The sequence below is a fragment of the Coccinella septempunctata genome, chromosome 2, assembly GCF_907165205.1.
Source record: "Coccinella septempunctata chromosome 2, icCocSept1.1, whole genome shotgun sequence".
NCBI classification, from domain to species: Eukaryota; Metazoa; Arthropoda; class Insecta; order Coleoptera; family Coccinellidae; genus Coccinella; species Coccinella septempunctata.
Window position 1 is genome coordinate 632,563 of NC_058190.1, and position 18,386 is coordinate 650,948.

Sequence of the window (18,386 nt, forward strand, 5' to 3'; positions counted from 1 at the left end):
AAAATAAGGAGAATTCCCCTTTAAAGTAACAACAATAAGAATAAAAACCAATACAGCAAAAATAACATAAATAAACTAAAAGACTTTATAACATTCCCAGCACATGGCAAACATCAAAATAGTTTGAACACAAATCAATTCAGAAGTTCACTAATTTTTCAGCTGGGATAGAAACGCGAAAAAGCTCATAATAATTAGGGTGTCCCATTTGAAATAACGAAGTTTGTAGTAATTTTTCGCATAAGCGGCAACGTAGCAAAATTGAAAATTAGTTTTTCCCTAAGCTCTTGAGAGCTTAGCATTAAAAACCTCGAATAAGCTACTAAATACTGAAGGGCATCTATTCCATAAAATTATTCATCCTCCTGAATGAAACTATACCATTCTGAAGTTTCAAATTCAATTATGGTCGAGGAAAATCCACAACTATGACTCACATTTAGATTCACAAGGGTTTTTCTTAATATTTAGATGAATAGCGTCAACATGCTTTTGAAGATGATCTTTTCTGTTCGTATCGTAATCACAATAGTGACACTTGTATTCTTTAATCTTCAAATGAACAGATTTTACATGTACTTCAAGCATGAACGTGTTATTTACAGCATATTCACATAAACGACACTTGTGCTTCTTGATGTTCAAATGAACAGAGTCGATGTGGTTTCGGAGGACCTCTTTCCTATTCGTAGCGTAGTCACACAGATGACACTTGAATTCTTTAGTTTTCAAATGTACAGAATTAACGTGTTCGTTTAGATTGATTTTATGACTCGCGGCAAAGCTACACAAATCACACTTGTATTTCCTAATTTTCAGATGGACCGATCTCACATGTTCATCAAGGTGATATTTCACGCTTGTGGCGTAGTCACACGAGTGGCACCTGTGATCCTTAATTTTCAAATGAACTGATTTCACGTGACCATCCAGGCTAGCTTTCGAATTCGCGGCATAATTACATAAGTGACATTTGTGTTTCTTCATATTTAAATGAACACACTTGACGTGATTTTCAAGACCATCTTTTCTATTTGTAACGTATTCGCATAATTGGCACTTATGTTTTTTAATATTTAAATGAACAGTGTTTATGTGCCTCTGAAGGTTCTCTTTCTTTTTTGTTGCATACTGACATAAATTACAGTTGTGCTGGTTTATATTCGAATGAACTGATTGGATATGTACCTTAAGGTACTTTTTATAATTAGTCTCATAATCACACATGTTACAATTGTGAATCTTGGTATTAAAATCTAAATCCAAAGATTGTATTTTTGGAGAAGAAGCATCCCAATGCGAGGGTTTATCAAGATAGGTTTCTTCACCTTTAGGATAATCGCCCATGTTCTTTATATTAAATTGATATTGTTCAAAGTGATCAAGATTAGAATTATTCATCAATGGATCTAAAACGTGAGGCTTTTCTTCTATTATTGAGGTGGATGATAATTCATTTGCATCGACTTCTGTAACCAAGCAAATTGGCTTGCTCTCTTCAATCTTCATTATATATTCTTCTCTTTCATGAACTTCTTTTTCATCCATGAATTGTTCAATAACGTCGACCATTCCTGATTTTTCTTCCAACTTCACTCTGAAAGAAATGCGAATTTTCGAATCGATTGAACTAGGAGAAATAAAATAGTAATGTAAAATAATGGATACATCACAGTATAAAAACTCACTCATCATAGGCAATATGTGCCTCTTCCTCAATATTTATACAACTTTCACCCATTTTTTCGAAAAAACAATATTTTTTTTTCTTCTATATGATTCTATGCACTTGCCACAGAAATCTAATATTTCTGTTCACAGAACTTAATGCCTCTTCTTCCTCATAGACATAGGGGTTTTATTTGTTTGAGATTGATATTTTCATTAAATTAAGATTTCTCCATTCCAGTTATATTTTGTAAGTGCTAAGCACATTATGAGTAAGATTTGCATCATTGCTAGTCAGGTTCCACAATTGTCTCTACCTTTTTCCTTCTAGGGGTTCAAATTCATTGAAGTAAATGACAATAAGTTTATTCTTTGAATTAACAACCAAGAGCAAATTTACACATTCATATGTGTCCGTATATACACATTTGGTAACCGAAAGCAGAGACTTTGTCTCTGCCGAAAGTTACCAGAGCGGCTACCAGAGTCTCTGGCGGCTACTCTGGTGACTGATATTGAACCAAATTGTCAGGAATTCGACATATACGGACCCCTTCTATATCTCTGACGGAACCCTACTCTGTAATCTGTGCCGCCCACTTACTAACCAGAAGTAACCAAAGTGTATATACGGACCACAGCCAGAGTAATATGTGTAAGACAATAATTCTATTCTAATAAATATCTATGTATTATGTAGTCATTTCTGCCAAGATAATTCTAAACATTAGTCATATATAGAAGTATTTTTCTGGGATACTCATTTTTAACATCATTAGTTTTCATTGTCATGAATGGATTCTTTGTTAATTTGAAAAAAGTTCAATATATTAATTTATTAATTGAAATTTGTTTTTTCCTTCTAATATTCCTAACATTTTTCGAACCTGAGCTCTATAGCGGCTATCTTACCTAAGTTCGAAAAATACACTCCATCGCCTCTCTCTACTCCTATCGTTCTTTTAATCGAATTTCCCACTAAACTCGATAAAAAGAACAATAGTAGAAGAGAAAGGCGACGGAGTGTATTTTTCGAACTTAATACTTTATACATATTCCGAATTCATAAATCCTGCCTAAATTTTCTTCTTCCCCACTCTTCGTGCCCACGCAAATGGCGGCCAAACCAGAGATATCTCTGGGCCAAACAAGTGTCATCCGTGTTTCTGTGGATTAGTAGGGACATAGCATTTCTTGGCTGTGGTCCGCAAAGATTATAGAGTAGGAAGATGGGAAACGACCCTACTAATCTAGTACTAAAAAACGACTACCAGAGTAACCGCTCTGGTAACTTTCGGTTACCAAATGTGTATATACGGACCATACGCTGTATCAGAGACAACCTCTTGTATATTCGTGTTCTGTGATGCTACCTCAGACGACGCAGCACTCGCAGCAGTCAAATCATTCATATAAAGCCAGAGTTGTCTCTATGTGAAGCTTCTTATGCTAAAATACAGAAACTCCTCCAGAAATACGAAAAAAACTGACAGTCTCTATTTCCTCTGCCTCCACATCCAACAACTTAGCAAAAGAATGGCATAATTATTCATTTACTGCTAAAATATTGTGTAACTTGCCCAAGTCATTGAATACTTTAATTACCATTACTAAAGTAAATTTAATTAACACTGTTAGCGGAAAAATAACTAAACCAACACCACCAGCAAACTTTAAACAAAATAATGCTATTTCAATGTACGTAGATTAACTAAAAGTACAATAATATTCCAGATTATGTGTTGTATTTACACTTGTCCTCCACAATTTTATTTTGACGTCTATCGCCCATATACCAATGTATAAAATTGTACAATAAATTGCCGAATGACATAAAATCTCTGAATAAATCGAAATTTCGTAATGTAGTGAAAACTGTACTGCAAAAGAAATGTTTTTACAGTGTTGAAGAATGATATTTTTTGGAATAAGTTTTTTTCCCTTCTTCTTTACCCATTGTTGTGTAATATTTTGGTATAACTGACATGTCCTATACATTGTAAAATGTCTATCAGGATTAATAAATTATTCTATTCTATCTGACAGCAGGTGGCCTTGCTATCTTCCTCTTCTATTCAAAGCCATAAAGTATGTGTGTTCTGTGTCATAGACATAGGGACATGGACTGTGCCTTCCCTTTATATCTATGCATGAAATACGGTCAAAAAAAGTGACAGAGAGAAAAACACGTCGGGAATGCAGTTGTCTTTTTCTAGAATTTTGATTGGTCTACACTCACCTCTATGTGAACAAAAAAGAGAAAGGTAATGTCCCGACGAGCTTTTCTCTCTTTCTAATAAATAGCCAATTTCATGCTGGCATTGCTCGGTCCATGTCTCTATGTCTATGTTCTGTGTCCAGAGCATCGCAGACAGAGATATATCTATAGACCATATTAGTGAGGTTAGGCGGGAATTTTGAATCGCGATACATCCGTGGATCTGGTCCCTGAATTCCCTATGCATTTCTTATGGGACTAAAAATGCCGCGTACTTCTCGCCTGTTTTCGGATATTTTAGCGAATTTCTTAAGATTTATTTCTGTTGGAATGTGTTCTATGATCCTTTCTTAACAGGTTGAAAACAAAATTTCGTAATAAAATGGTATATTTTTTTAATAATGGGTCAATATAAAATTGGTCAGCAAGATCCATGGAAGTTTGTCGTAGCTTCATTTCGTTTCTAACCTCTGAAGCTGATATCATTCTAACGCGCAAGCGTAGCATGTCATTTTCCTTGTTACGGTTCATCATTGACGTATAGCAGAAATGATCTACGACATACGGATATATTCCGTATAATAATGTTTTCAATTTTGATTTTAGGACATATAAAAGTATTTTGTGATGTGAAATGTACTTGGAAACAACCTCTAATAATGGCGGCACCCAATTTTGCATGTCTTCATATTAACATTTACTTCTAGCTAGCGATATTCCATCTTAAAGTCGATTCCAGTGTAAAAAAATTTGAATATGGATCTCCCGCCAATTGAGTGATTCTAACCTCACTAATATGGTCTATATCTCTGATCGCAGAACACTAAAATAAGCCATCTGACACATAGTTTGTCTATGATCTAACGTGCGTTCAAAATATGGAGGGTACTTCAAAAAACATTCGTCCTCAAGTAAGCTAACTTTTAATTTGATCATTTCAAAAAATTAAAAAATTCGTCAAATTGGATACTTTGGCTAAATGCGACTCTATTTGAAAGATTCACAGAATTAAGTTACATTACAGATAAGAGTAAACATAAGAAACAAAACTTCATAGATAACCTACAAAACTTGTTTCGACTTTGCCGTACTGACAAAGTAGTTTCGTAATTCAGCCGGCAGAGGGCGCCTAGATTTTTGGATTTGAATTCAGCTTAAAACCCCCATATTACCTTGGATTTTGGATATCCATCGCCAATATGAAATAATCGATTATTGTGTTTATTTCATTTCGTACAAAAATTACCAGATTCCGAAATAACCCATTTTAACCATTTCAATTATGAAAATTAGGTAAACTTAATACAGTAGCTTATTTCCAAAGTTGAAATGGTACTCAGTGTCAGCATGTATGTATTTTAACTTCAACAAGTCGATATCCCAGTTAGAATGACGCCATTAAGATTTAATGCTCCATTAAAATTTTAAACTGTTATTTTTCAATGGAGAATTAAAATTTTGATGAAACATTGAGATTCTAGAGACTTTTTTGCAACTGGGGGCATGAGTGTGAGGTTACCAGGGTTGGTATAGCTCATTATAAAAATTTGAATGGTTATGTTTTAACCAGAGATATATCTCTGGTTTTAACCTGTGCTGAACCAACTATTTTTTGACCTCAAGAATCAGTATCAAAATATACAGGGTGTTTTCAAAGGTGAGGCTTTTTTTCGAGGGACTGTAGAAGTTATTAAAATAAGTAATTTCATTAAAAATTGTCTATATAAATATTCAAGATGGCTGTCCTACAATCCCTAGAATTTGGACAAATTTCAAGTAGGGGACTGTGGGATATGACTAGCATCAGAAAAACGAAACAAAACATGAACAAATGACTGGACAATGAATAGTTCAGTACATCCGAGTCTATCTGATTAGTTGCATCAGGTCACTTGAATGAGGAAAATTCGGCAATCCTAAATTTCCATTTTCATTTCCACGTAAAAATCTAACAGGCCAATTCCCCAAAAGAAACCATACAGGTGAGTCAGTCAATACGAAATAAGTTTTTCCCAATGCTCGCGACAATTCAGATAAAAAATGATCTAGGGTTGTATTAGGATCTATTTCAGTAATCATTTCTAATGTTTTTAAATTTTTGGCCATTTTGGAAGTTTTGTATAGGTGATTTTTGGTGATTATTTTTACCAGTTCCACCTCCTGTCAGGAAAAGCCTCACCTTTATATACACCCTGCATATAAATTGTTTTTTATCCGGAAATGAACATGCAAAAACAGTTTATAACGCCCAAGAACGATTGACCATTGATATTTTTTCAAAATATTAAAATCAAAGGTGAAAATGATGAAATCAAAACTAAAAATCATTAAAATAGAAAGAGATACTTAGGACAATAAATATGCGTAAATCATGATTTAAATCCGACAACGTGGTGTACTAAGCTGGCGGAAGTGGTTCTTTTTCAGGTTCACCCGTATGTTTCTCGATATTTAAATGAACCGAGTTGATATGTGTATCTAGGTCTTTTTTGTCACTTGCAGCATAGTCACATAATTCGCACTTGTGTTTCTTGATATTCAAATGGAAGAAGTCAATATGGCTTTGAAGGCGGCTTTTGTTACTAGCAGCATATCCACATAGATGACACTTGTGATCCTTAATCTTGAGATGAACAGCTTTGACATGCTTCTGAAGGTTGTCTTTTCTACTTGTAACATACTCGCACATTTGACACTTGTGTTCATCGGTTTTCAAATGAACCGATTTCTCATGCATATCGAGTATGTATTTCTCACTCGCGGCATATTCGCACCAGTGACACTTATGATCCTTTATTTTCAAATGTACCGATTTCACATGTTTATCAAGTTTATGTTGCCCACTTGCAGCGTAGTCACAAAAACGACACTTTTTATTTTTTATATTAAAATGAATAGTATCGATATGCCTTGGAAGGTTACGTTTTCTATTTGTTGCAAAATCACATAGATGACACTTGTACTCCCCAATTTTCAAATGAACAGATTTTACATGTATTTTAAGGTCCTTCTTTTCTTTAACCGCATATTCACACAAGAGGCACTTGTGTTTCTTGATGTTCAAATGTACGCATTCGATGTGCTTCTTAAGGCTACCTTTTCTGCTTGTTGCAAAATCACATAGGTCACACTTGTGATCCTTAATTTTCAAATGAACTGATTTTACGTGTACTTCAAGGGAATTTTTGAAGTTCACAGCATATTCACACATGTCACACTTGTGTCTTTTTATATTTAAATGGAGCGAGTCAACATGAATTTGTAAGCTGTCTCTTCTATTAGTAGCATAGTCACATAAGTCGCACATGTACTTTCCTGTGAGAGATTTTGATTGCCACTTCTCATGATCCTTCGAACCAGAAGTATAATCATCTTGAACAGATTCAGAGTTAATAATCGGGGGTTCTAATACTAGAGGCATTTCTTCGGTTGAAGAGCCAGATTCTTCATTCTTAATTACATATTTGTCTCTTTCATGAACCTTTTTTTCATCTATAAAATGCTCAGAAGTGTCAATATTTCCGAATTCTTCTTCTGATTTTACACTGAAAATAAAAATCGATTTTTCAAGTCGATGCAGATATAGAGAAGAAAAGCAATTGATGCATAATGAATATACTCACTCATTGTAGGAAGTATGAATTTCTTCTTTGATATTAATACATTCTACGCCAATATCCATTTTTACCTTGTCATTCGATAACACAGGAGGGTGTTTATTGGAAGAAATATTCCAATATTATCACAACTCTCGGAAAATCTACTTTCTAGAAGTGGCATATATACGAATTTTTGATTTTATTCCTCTAGAATACCTCCATATAAAAAAACTTGACTCTATCATCCCTGCTTGACTTATTTATTTATTGATTTTCTTCTTACTTCAACCATAGACCCAAAGAATTAGTAACCTAACAAAAGAGACAACTCTATGGTTCCCATAGAGTTCAATCATAATGTATTCTGTGGTTCAATTTTGTAAAAGAAAGAACATAAGTCGTATTCGGGTTCGGCTTTTGGACGGTCCGAGAATTGTTCTAGGACTGCGCAAAACTGTTGCGCTCTAGTATAAAATCCTCTGCGCAGTTCTAGAACCATCCTCGGACCGTCCAAAAGCCGAACCCGAATACAGCTATAGAGAAAGGGAAAGAGTCTCTTGTCTCTGAGAAAGAAGAAAATGTCAAAACTTTTGGATCAGCTGTCAGCTCACTGACTGACAGAACCAGGACCGTCACTTATGTGGGGCACACAAGCAAGCAAGCTGTTAATCTATTATTTGATATTCTGTGCTGTTAATTGTGCAAATAAGCTAGTGAAAACACATAATATCAATGAGCAGACATTAAATTTATATATTTTCGACCAATGAGTGTCCTTGTTAATACTGAACTGAAGGTTTCCAGAAAGTAGATTTTCGAAGAGTTGTGAATTGAACATTTCTCTTACTATACATCCTTCTTTGTTGATAAATGAGAAATTAGATATGGGTGAACGTAATGTTAACATAAAAGAAGATGTACCTATCACATATAATGTGTGAGTTTAATTCTTGTTTCCATTACTTCATTTCTCAGAGTTCAATTGGTTCCAACGGTATGATTTCTTTCAGCGTTAAGTTAGAAGAGGAATCGGGTATTACAGACGTTCCCGAGCAAGTAATAGATGAGGAAGAATTTATGATCGGGAATGAAGAAAGTAACCCAATTCTCATAATCTCAAAACGTAATTCAAATAAATCGTCATCCACTGCTTCTGCCGAAGAATTCCCTCAATTATTCAAGGCATTGATTAATAAATCCGAAACTCTAAACTTTGAACAGTGGAAATCTGAAAAATTTCACATGGTTGATAATCCTACAGGTGATGATATTGAAGATCACATACCAGAAGATTATGCTTCCAGTTTGAAGGATCATGTGGAAGGGCATTCAAAACCTCCCCATTTCAGTATCAAAAATTACAAGTGTGCCTATTGCGATTATGTTACAAATCAAGAAGAAATGTTTCAACATCATGTGGACAGTTTTCATTTGAATATCAAGAAACATAAGTGTGAATTATGTGAATATTCGGCTTTTGTGAAAACCAACCTTGATTTACATGTAAAATCTGTTCATCTGGATATCGAGGAATGCAAGTGTCATCTATGTGAATATAACGCAAGTTCCAAAACGCACCTTCAAAATCATATCGAGTCTGTTCATTTAAACATCAAGAAATATAAGTGCGACCTGTGTGCATATGCTGCGAAAGATAAAAAAGATCTTGAAACGCATGAAGAATCTGTTCACTTATGTGAAGATGTCGCAAGTGGAGAAAGTAGTCTTCAAGGGCGTATCAAATCTTCTCATTCGAATATTGAGAAAAGTGACCGGCTTAAGTGTCACATATGTGATTATGTTGCTACTCAGAAAGGATCCCTCAACATACACATAAAATCGGTTCATTTGAAAATCAAGGATCAGAAGTGTCATCTTTGCGAGTTTGTTACTAGTAGAAAAATTAAACTTCAGAGCCACATCGATTCGGTTCATTTGAAAATTAAGGAACACAAGTGTCATTTATGCGAATATTCCGCTAGTGAAAAAACTACCCTCAAACAACATGTGACATCTATTCATTTGAAGCTTAAAGATCACAAGTGTCACCTATGTGAGTATGTTACCAGTAGAAAATTTAAACTTCAGAGTCATGTCGACTCCGTTCATTTCAATATCAGGAGACACAAGTGTGACTTGTGTGATTATGCCACGTGTGAAAAAAGTACCCTTAAGGCACACGTGAAATCTGTTCATTCGAAAATTAAAGAACACCGGTGTCATCTATGTCATTATGATACAAACGTTAAAAGTCTTCTTCAGAGCCATATCGAAATTGTCCATTTGAATATCAAAAAACACAAGTGTCATATATGTGAGTACGCTGCTAGTAATAAGTGTATTATACAACAGCATGTGAAAACTGTTCATTTAAAAATAAGGGAATTTAAGTGTAATTTATGTGAATACGCTGCTAGTAATAACAGTATTATCCAACACCATATAAAAACCGTTCATTTGAAAATTAAAGAACATAAGTGTGATTTTTGCGAATATGCTGCTAGTAGTAAGCGTCATATCCAAAAACATATCAAATCTGTTCATTTGAAAATCAGGGATATTAAGTGTCATTTATGTGAGTACGTGTCGAGCGATAAAAGCAACCTTCAGAGGCACATCGACTGTGTTCATTTGAAAATTAGGAAACTCAAGTGTCAATTCTGTGATTTCGCTACAAATGAACCAGTAAGTTTTCAGAGGCACTTAAGAAATGTTCATTCAAGTCAAACAGATCCACTTGCTTAGTTTGCTTCATGTTATTGGATCCAAATCATGATTTAGGCAAAGAATATGTACTGATTTTGTTTTATGTCATAAGTATCTGTTATTGTGGTTTTTGGTTATAATTAAATTGTTATGATTCAGAAAATTTATTTATTAATGTTTTAAGTACATATTTTTATTTTTTAAACTTTTTTATTAGCATAATTTTTTATAGGTTAATACCAACCTGAGTTCCTCAACACCAAATATCAACTTATGGGCTATTATCAACGATTTTCCATAGCCATCTGAGATTTCAATGATTCTTGAATGGAATATGATATCCTTGTTTATACAGGTTGATTCATTAAGAAATGTGTTTACAACTACAACTAGGGTAGAAAGAGGTCACCTAGTTGCTTCTAAATAACTCATTTTTTATAGAACTATCGTCCTATTTTAAAAAGTATCAGGGTGATTTATTAATTTTCTCCTTTATTTTTTTATTCATTACTTATGGACCACCCTACATATTTTCCCAATATTTGGTCCGTATATTCTTTGTCCACAGTGGTTTATGACGCACGAAAATCAGAAAATCCTAATTAACTCAGGAATTATTCATGTTAGAACAGTATCATTATTTTTCTTGGTAGAATCCAACGCAATCACAAAAAATTAGGATTGTAATTCGAGAAAGAAAGTTATGGTAAATATTGTAACACCCTGTAACGAGTGTTTCGAAATTCAGAAAATATACAACATTTCCACGTTCTTTGACATCAAAAATGTGAAAACGGTTTGTGCTTAAGATATTTAGAACAGGAATAACAAATATAATACTTCGTACTCATGAATCCTTTTTTTTTTCAGTTTTTTCTCGATATTTTGAAAACCATTTGGACGAATGCAACGATTTGAACAGAAAAATTTTCAGAATTAAATACTCTATATCAGAAATGACAAAATGGAAAATTTATTTTCATTCCCTGTATAACTGAAAAGGCTCAGGCTTGAAGAATATTTTAGCTCAATAGATAATGTCGAACAATATCATAAAAAGTTGGGGAATTTTTGAAATATCTCCAAGATATAGCTGATACATTTGAAACAGTATTCAGGAACTCGGAAAGTAAATGAAATATCTATGATTTTGCTTTTTGAATTGAAAGTAAATAACTACCAAAAAAACTGCAATATAAGAAGAAACTTTTAAAAAGGCCATCCTATATGATTCCAATATCTATGGAAAAAATCCAACACCACTCAACTTTTATCATAAAAGCATATACAGGGTGAGTCTGACTCATACAAATATTTCAACAGTAGATTCTTGCAATCAAAAGAAACACTTTTTTCCTTTACCATTTTTTCCGAATCGGTTCTGTTTACAAGATACAGGCTGTTGAAATACCATAAAAAATGTTATTTTTAGTTCTATCTCACAAACGGTTTCATCGATTGAAATGAATTTCGGAATATAATTTTTCATTTTTTTTGATTAATCTTTTTCGAACACAAGATATCACCCACGTCTTCCACTTTGCTTTAACGGACAATAACTCATTAGTAGTGTAAGTATGAAGTTTGAGGTCAAAAAAGTAAACCAGAGTTACGCAATAAATTAAAAGAAAGAAGATGTCCACCGAAATTGTGAAAATCGAAAAATTGAAGTATCGAGCCATCATCAAGTACCTGTATTTAAAAGGGTTAAGAGGTAAGCAGATTTACGAAGATATAATTAATAACCTTTCCGAGAAAAATTGGACTGCAAGCTTCAAAAGAGGTAAATTTTCCATTGAAGATGATGACCGATCGGGAAGGTCAGTTTCTATGTCAGTCCCCGAAAATATCGATTTTATCAGACCGTCGAATTGGGCTAAAACGGATATCTGAAGCACGGAATATTTCATACGAACGCGTTTATCATACAGTTCACGTCAATTTGGACATTAGAAAAATTGCTGCAAAATGGATCCCCAAATGTTTGAATGTTGACCAAAAGCGTGCAAGGGTAGAAACATCGCGTTCGATCTGTGCTCGATTTTAAAACGATGTAGACTTCTCAAGCCGAATTGTTATTATGGATGAGACTTATTGGGTATATGTCTACGATCCAGAAACAAAGCAACAATCGATGGAATGGCGACACTCTGGTTTAAATTACTAGAACACCCCCCTTATACACCAGATTTGGCACCATCCGACTATCATCTCTTTTCTCAACTGAAAAAAAGTTTAAAAGGTCGTAAATTTTCTTCCAACGAGGAGGTAATAAAAGCTGTGGATGTCTAGTTTGCAGAGCAAGAAGAAACATTTTTTGAAAGGTTTGGAGACGTTGCAGGTTCGCTGTAATAAAATGTATCCAATTAAGGGGATTATATGTTGAGTAATTAAATATTTTGACATTGAAATTTTGTTTGGTTCTGTAGTAGGCTGATAATTTTTCAATACATCCTCGTAATCTTATAGAAAAGACACCAGCTCTGTTTAGAAATTAGAATAGTAATTTTTACTTAATATCAACTGCTTTTTGTGAACTAGGCCATTAAATATTTTTTTATTGTAATGCGCCCTTTCCGAGTACATAATTTGACGTTCAAAAATAAAAAATATCTGTGAAATTTGAAAAATGGGTTTTTTGGCTGAATGCAACTCTGTTTGAAAGATCCACAGATGTGTAATGTCAGAGATTTAGCTAGTTATTCTGAAGATAATTTTGTTCTTCTAGGGGTGGCACAGCTCATTATGAAAACTAAAAATGGCTATATCTTTTTATCAAGGCCGATTCGGAATAAATGGTATAAAAAAAAGTGTTTTTTTTTACCTCAAGAATAGGCTGCAAGCAAGCAGCGATCATTCTCCTCCTCTCTACTCTCCACAGTTCACTTCTACTCTACTCTGTTATTTGTGACGTAATATCAAAGATTCCTCTTTGGTTAAAGATTCGATAAAAAAACATCGATACATCGATGTTTCCTACGTGCATTAACATCCCTAGCAAACCATAAATGCCAACAAATTTGAAAGAATTTACTTCTTCAGTGGTCCAATGTGAATCACCGATCTAAGGAGGATCAAAAGAAAAAATAAATTAGTGTTATTCAGTGCTGACGCTTAATTCAAATGTAAGATATTTCTATATTTGAGGATTACAAATTATCCGTGTTTATTCACATTAAATACAATATATATTCATCTCATAAATGCACCCTTTGAATTTTAGTTTGAAGTTGAGTAAGATTGCACCATGTAAAAATCAATTTTTCTTAATATAATTTATCGCCAGTCGATTCACTGAATGAGAGAATATACAAAGTGGAACTGAATTTATCATGAGTATTGCACTTTTATCTGCAGGTTTGGATAATATCAGAATCGATATTCATCAAGACTGTTAAAAATGCAGGGTAGCAGAATAAGGAAAGCGGAAAACGAAGGTGAGCTGCAATTTTCTTCATTTCAAAAGAAGTAAAAACTACAGGTTAGTTGAACAACCTGAATATTTTTAGATCCTGGGACAAGTTCTGATGTTAGGGATTTGAGGATCAGAAATTCTGGAAACAAAGGTGAGCTGAAATTTTTTACATTTCGAGAGAAGTAAGAACTACAGGTTAGTTGAACAACTTGAATATTTTTAGATCCTGGGACAAGTTTCGATGTTCGGTATTTGAGAAGCAGAAATTCTGGAAACAAAGGTGAGCTGAAATTTTTTACATTTCGAGAGAAGTAAGAACTACAGGATAGTTGAACAACTTGAATATTTTTAGATCCTGGGACAAGTTTCGATGTTCGGTATTTGAGAAGCAGAAATTCTGGAAACAAAGGTGAACTGAAACTTTTTACATTTTGAAAAAAGTAAGAACTACAGGTTAGTTAAACAACTTGAATATTTTTAGATTCTGGGACAAGGTATGATGTTCGGAATTGGAGGGGCCGGAATTCTGGAAACAAAGGTGAGCTGAAATTTTTTACATTTCGAAAGAAGTAAGAACTACGGGTTGGTTAAACAACTTGAATATTTTTAGATTCAGGGACAAGGTTTGATGTTCGGAATTTTAAAAGCCGGAATTCTGAAAACAAAGGTGAGCTGAAATTTTTTACATTTCGAAAGAAGTGACAACTATAGGTTAGTTAAACAACTTGAATATTTTTAGATTCTGGGACAAGGTCTGATGTTCGAAATTGGAGAGGCAGGAATTCTGGAAACAAAGGTGAGCTGAAATTTTTTACATTTTGAAAAAACTACAGGTTAGTTGAACAACTTGAATATTTTTAGATTCTGGGACAAGGTCTGATGTTCAAAATTGGAGAGGCAGGAGTTCTGGGAACAAAGGTGAGCTGAAATTTTTTACAAGTAAGGGTTATTATTCAGCCCAGCGATCTACATTTTTGGTGGATCCGTTGGATTCAATTAGAGACAATCACAAGCGGAAAATCAATGAATCCAATTAATCCAATTGATATACGGTAATGATGTTCCTCCTAACCAGGAGCGACTATTCCACCATTTTCATTACCGTATGTCGGATATCAATGCTGCAGGGATGAACAAAATCCTAACTTAATTTTTTTCATACTGAGAGCCTCATCAAAAGTGCACCAATTCCGCACAGAAAGCAGGTCGATCAGCTGCTGAGCAAAGTTGACAAAAGACAAGGCCTGATTTGCGGTTGTTTTGAGCATTTGTTTTCAGTTTGACGTTAAGGTTATGTCGTCGATTATTTGTAAGCTTCAGATTTTCCAATGGGGAAAGCCAACCAAGGAAAAAGTGAAAATTTTGATGCCTTCCTGAATCATAGATTAGAGATCACAGATTACAGAGTAGATTAGAGATCTAGATTTCTATCCTCTTTGGTTCTATGCTCTGTATTAATTTCTGTCCTTTATATTTTACTATGCGCCTGACTGGTAGCCATCTACAAATGAAACAAATCCTGGGATTTTAGGATTCTACTGTTGTTGTAGGATATAATTTGCATTGGGCTCATTCAATTGTCTTACAGATACTACTATTTTTTTTTTTTAATTTTAATAATTACTTTTGCGATAATTTCTCTCCTGATAGCAATCGATGTTCACAGAAAATTAAGGGGTTTTGACAAATATGGAGAGTAGAGAGAAGGAGAACGATCGCCGTACTAAAAATGTGTCCCCGAAAACGGGGAACGTAGGATAGGTGTCGCTGCGATCGCTACGTTTATCGATAAGGGATGGGGATTTTAGCGTCAATTTTAAATGAACAGCCTTCGTTTTATTTTAGGTTATGTGTCATCGTGATTTTCTCTGATGATTTTTCAAATACCTTTCTTCAAATCTATATTAAATACACAGGCCAACACACGTTTTGGTGCCTGCGATTTGTTAACTGTTTCTGAGTAATTTTGCAGAATGCAGAATGTAAAAAAGTTCTCAGATTTTTTCTATCAGATCTAGTTTTTGAGATTTTTAAAAAAAATTGTTTATTTAATTTACGTTATAACTGTTATAATATATAATATTACTATTGACAGTTGAAAAAAACAAAGACACATGGATTTAAGTATTTATTGCAAAAACTTAATTTACATAATTACATTAGTCACTAATCACATAAAAATTTTCTTTTATACGATTTTCTAGAATGGAGTTTACTAGGGCAGTCTCGCTGAAGGCTCCAGCAGTAGTCCGCCATCATGTGGCTATCCCATCGTCCTTGATAACGATCTTCCATAGTTTTAATATCCTGATGGAATCTTTCCCCCTGTTCTTCACTACAATCACCTAAGTTTTCTGGAAAACGATCTAGGTGGCTGTGGAGGTAGTGAACCTTTATGCTCATGTTACAGCCGAGAATATTAAAATTTGAAGGCATAGTTTCCACTAATTCTACGTAATTCTCTGCTTTATGATTGCCAAGAAAATTTCGTACTACTTGAACAAATGAACTCCAAGCGTTAGATTCAGTCTCGTTCATTGATGTGGTGAATTGTGGATCTTTAACAAGTTGCCTTATTTGAGAACCATCAAATATACCAGCTTTTAGTTTTTTGGTGCTAATGCCAGGAAATTCACGTGACAAATACCCAAAACAATTTCCATCTCGATTTAAAGCCTTCACAAATTGCTTCATTAGGCCTAGCTTGATATGCAAGGGCGGAAGTAAGATTTTTTCTCTTGAAACCAAAGGTTCGTTGATCACGTTTTGTATTCCTTGAATCATGACATCTCTTGAAGGCTAATTTTTGTTAACCCAGTGCTCATTTTTAGCTCTGCTGTCCCAAAGGCACAAAAAACAAGGATATTTTGTATAACCACTCTGCTGTCCAAGGAGGAAGTTAATCATTTTTAAATCAACACAAATTAACCACTGATGTTCTTCGTATTTAATTTTTCTCAAAACTAATGCTATATTCTTCCTTCATGGTAGTAGAATGACCAATACGAATTGAGCCATATTTGTTACCGTCATGTAAAAGAACACATTTTAAACTACGTTTTGAACTGTCAATATACCATTTAACCTGTAACGTGTATCTCAGAAACTAGAGCTGATAGAAAAAATCTGGTGGCATTTTTGGAATCAGTACATTAGAAACATCTAAAATCAGATGTTAGATTTCCGGCACCAAATTTTTTTTTTCATTTTGTTGGCCTGTGATATGAGTTCTCTGAATTATATGCAATAAAATACAAGTCATATTATAAAGGGGACTATGTTATCAGCTTTTTTCACTCATAATAAATGACGAAATCAATGAAATTCAAAAGAAATATCCGATCAAAAATTTTTTACCCACGTTGGTATCATTGTTTATTGAAAACAGGTATGTTAGTTGGTTTACTGTAAACTTCAAAATTATATAAATTCGCAGTAGGAGTAGTACACATCAAGACAACAAAAAGTAGCAATCTCAGATTTAAAACTTAGGTAGAGTAGATTAGTAGAGTAGAGTAGATTTTGTTTCCAATACTCAGCTGAGAACAGTTATACGCGATATATTATGTTATACCAACAAAATTCTTCAAGAATATCTACTTCTGAACCAAGTAGTTTTATTGGTTAGATATTCTTATTTAGAAGAGTCCACTTCTCACGATGGATGACAATTTCGATTTCGTTTATAATGAATCCATCATCTTTTTGATATTTTCATCACAAAAGTGCTCTTGACACAAAAATTGATTCCGAGTCGATTCTTGAGGTAAGGTTTTTTCCAATTTTTTCTCAAAAATGCTCTCGGAAATTTGATCTCTTCTCCTCTTCTTTCCGATGCCAAACCACTCTTACACTTCACGCTCCAACATTTCACCATGGAATATGCGCTCCATCGTAAAAAGAATATCGTTTCATTTTTTTCGTTGGAGGTGGGGTTCTAGGGCTGTCAGAACGAAACAAATTTTTTTTCTGAGTACATCTGATACATTCATCATCAATTTCCTTCGGCGGCTATTTTGAACTGATTTTTCTGAATAGAAACAAAAGAAATATTTAATATGAAATAATTAAATCAAAGATTATAAAACAATCTACAACCATGGGTATGAAATCAGTCCATCCCTCCTTGCATTTAGCTTATTATACTTTTCGCCATCCTATTATGAATAAGGGAAAATAAATTAACCGACTTCAGCACTGTTATGAGAGATATGGCATTGACCGTGGTGAAATAGTCGTCTTGGAATTGAGGAGACAATATTAATTCGGGGAGGATCATACGATATTACAAGATAAAAAAACAAATATGGTTTCTCCAGAACAATAGTTTTCATCATAAATTCATTTAGAATGTTCGAAAAAGACGTATACAGTTTGTTGTAACTATCCGAAGTTCGCATCAAGTATCAGATAATCATATTTGATTCATCGAATGAAAATATGAGCTATTCAAAATAAAAAAAAACGTTGAAAAAGGTTGATCAAAGAAAAAATTCAACTCATCCTTCTGTTGTATAAAGTGTATCAATGTGAAAACGCCATAACCCATACGGTATAGCATGTGCTACATCAATCTTGAAATACATCTGAATTAGAAACTGGAAAAAAAAAATAAGAATGAAATATTGAATACTCAATTTCTTCGATATACCTTTAAAATTATCATAGAAAGAGCGTTTCTTCATCAAATTTAATTGATTAAAACGCATTCCAGGATGCTGATAACGAAACAATGGGTTATTGATTCAATTGAAATATTACAGTATGTACCCCATTAAGA

General features: G+C 33.8%; 3 protein-coding genes across 11 annotated transcripts in view; 2 read left to right on the plus strand and 1 right to left on the minus strand.

Moving 5' to 3' along the window:
• On the minus strand, positions 1-7,781 carry LOC123308696 (zinc finger protein 808-like). The gene is made up of 3 exons (XM_044891465.1): positions 7,510-7,781; positions 6,286-7,431; positions 1-1,630 (listed from the first exon to the last, which is right to left on the minus strand). The coding sequence occupies exons 1-3, from the start codon at positions 7,566-7,568 to the stop codon at positions 427-429; spliced, it is 2,409 nt and encodes an 802-aa protein (XP_044747400.1). The 5' UTR covers positions 7,569-7,781; the 3' UTR covers positions 1-426.
• Positions 7,782-8,085: 304 nt separating this feature from the next.
• Positions 8,086-10,354, plus strand: LOC123308522 (zinc finger Y-chromosomal protein 1-like). The gene is made up of 2 exons (XM_044891217.1): positions 8,086-8,422; positions 8,496-10,354. The coding sequence occupies exons 1-2, from the start codon at positions 8,370-8,372 to the stop codon at positions 10,228-10,230; spliced, it is 1,788 nt and encodes a 595-aa protein (XP_044747152.1). The 5' UTR covers positions 8,086-8,369; the 3' UTR covers positions 10,231-10,354.
• Positions 10,355-13,177: 2,823 nt separating this feature from the next.
• LOC123308510 (NFX1-type zinc finger-containing protein 1-like) overlaps positions 13,178-18,386 on the plus strand; it is a 66,927-nt gene continuing 61,718 nt past the window's right edge. The window contains exons 1-9 of one of the 9 annotated variants that reach the window (XM_044891193.1): positions 13,178-13,316; positions 13,549-13,628; positions 13,701-13,757; positions 13,830-13,886; positions 13,959-14,015; positions 14,088-14,144; positions 14,217-14,273; positions 14,346-14,402; positions 14,468-14,524. In XM_044891193.1, the coding sequence (XP_044747128.1) occupies positions 13,592-13,628; positions 13,701-13,757; positions 13,830-13,886; positions 13,959-14,015; positions 14,088-14,144; positions 14,217-14,273; positions 14,346-14,402; positions 14,468-14,524 (436 nt within the window). In that variant the 5' untranslated portion in view covers positions 13,178-13,316; positions 13,549-13,591. Of the gene's footprint in view, positions 13,317-13,404; positions 13,422-13,548; positions 13,629-13,700; positions 13,758-13,829; positions 13,887-13,958; positions 14,016-14,087; positions 14,145-14,216; positions 14,274-14,345; positions 14,403-14,467; positions 14,525-18,386 lie in introns of those variants that run through there. The other 8 variants (XM_044891195.1, XM_044891197.1, XM_044891196.1 and 5 more) reach the window with 8 other exon arrangements.

Bases quoted from the DNA above. Each gene is read 5' to 3' on its own strand.
- LOC123308696 (XM_044891465.1), bottom strand. From the start codon at position 7,568: ATGGATATTGGCGTAGAATGTATTAATATCAAAGAAGAAATTCATACT. The intron at 7,432-7,509 runs GTGAGTATATTC...TTTTATTTTCAG, and splicing joins ATTCATACTTCCTACAATGA to TGTAAAATCAGAAGAAGAAT. The intron at 1,631-6,285 runs GTACACCACGTT...TATTTCTCCTAG, and splicing joins GAACCACTTCCGCCAGCTTA to TTCAATCGATTCGAAAATTC.
- LOC123308522 (XM_044891217.1), top strand. From the start codon at position 8,370: ATGGGTGAACGTAATGTTAACATAAAAGAAGATGTACCTATCACATAT. The intron at 8,423-8,495 runs GTGAGTTTAATT...GATTTCTTTCAG, and splicing joins GTACCTATCACATATAATGT to CGTTAAGTTAGAAGAGGAAT.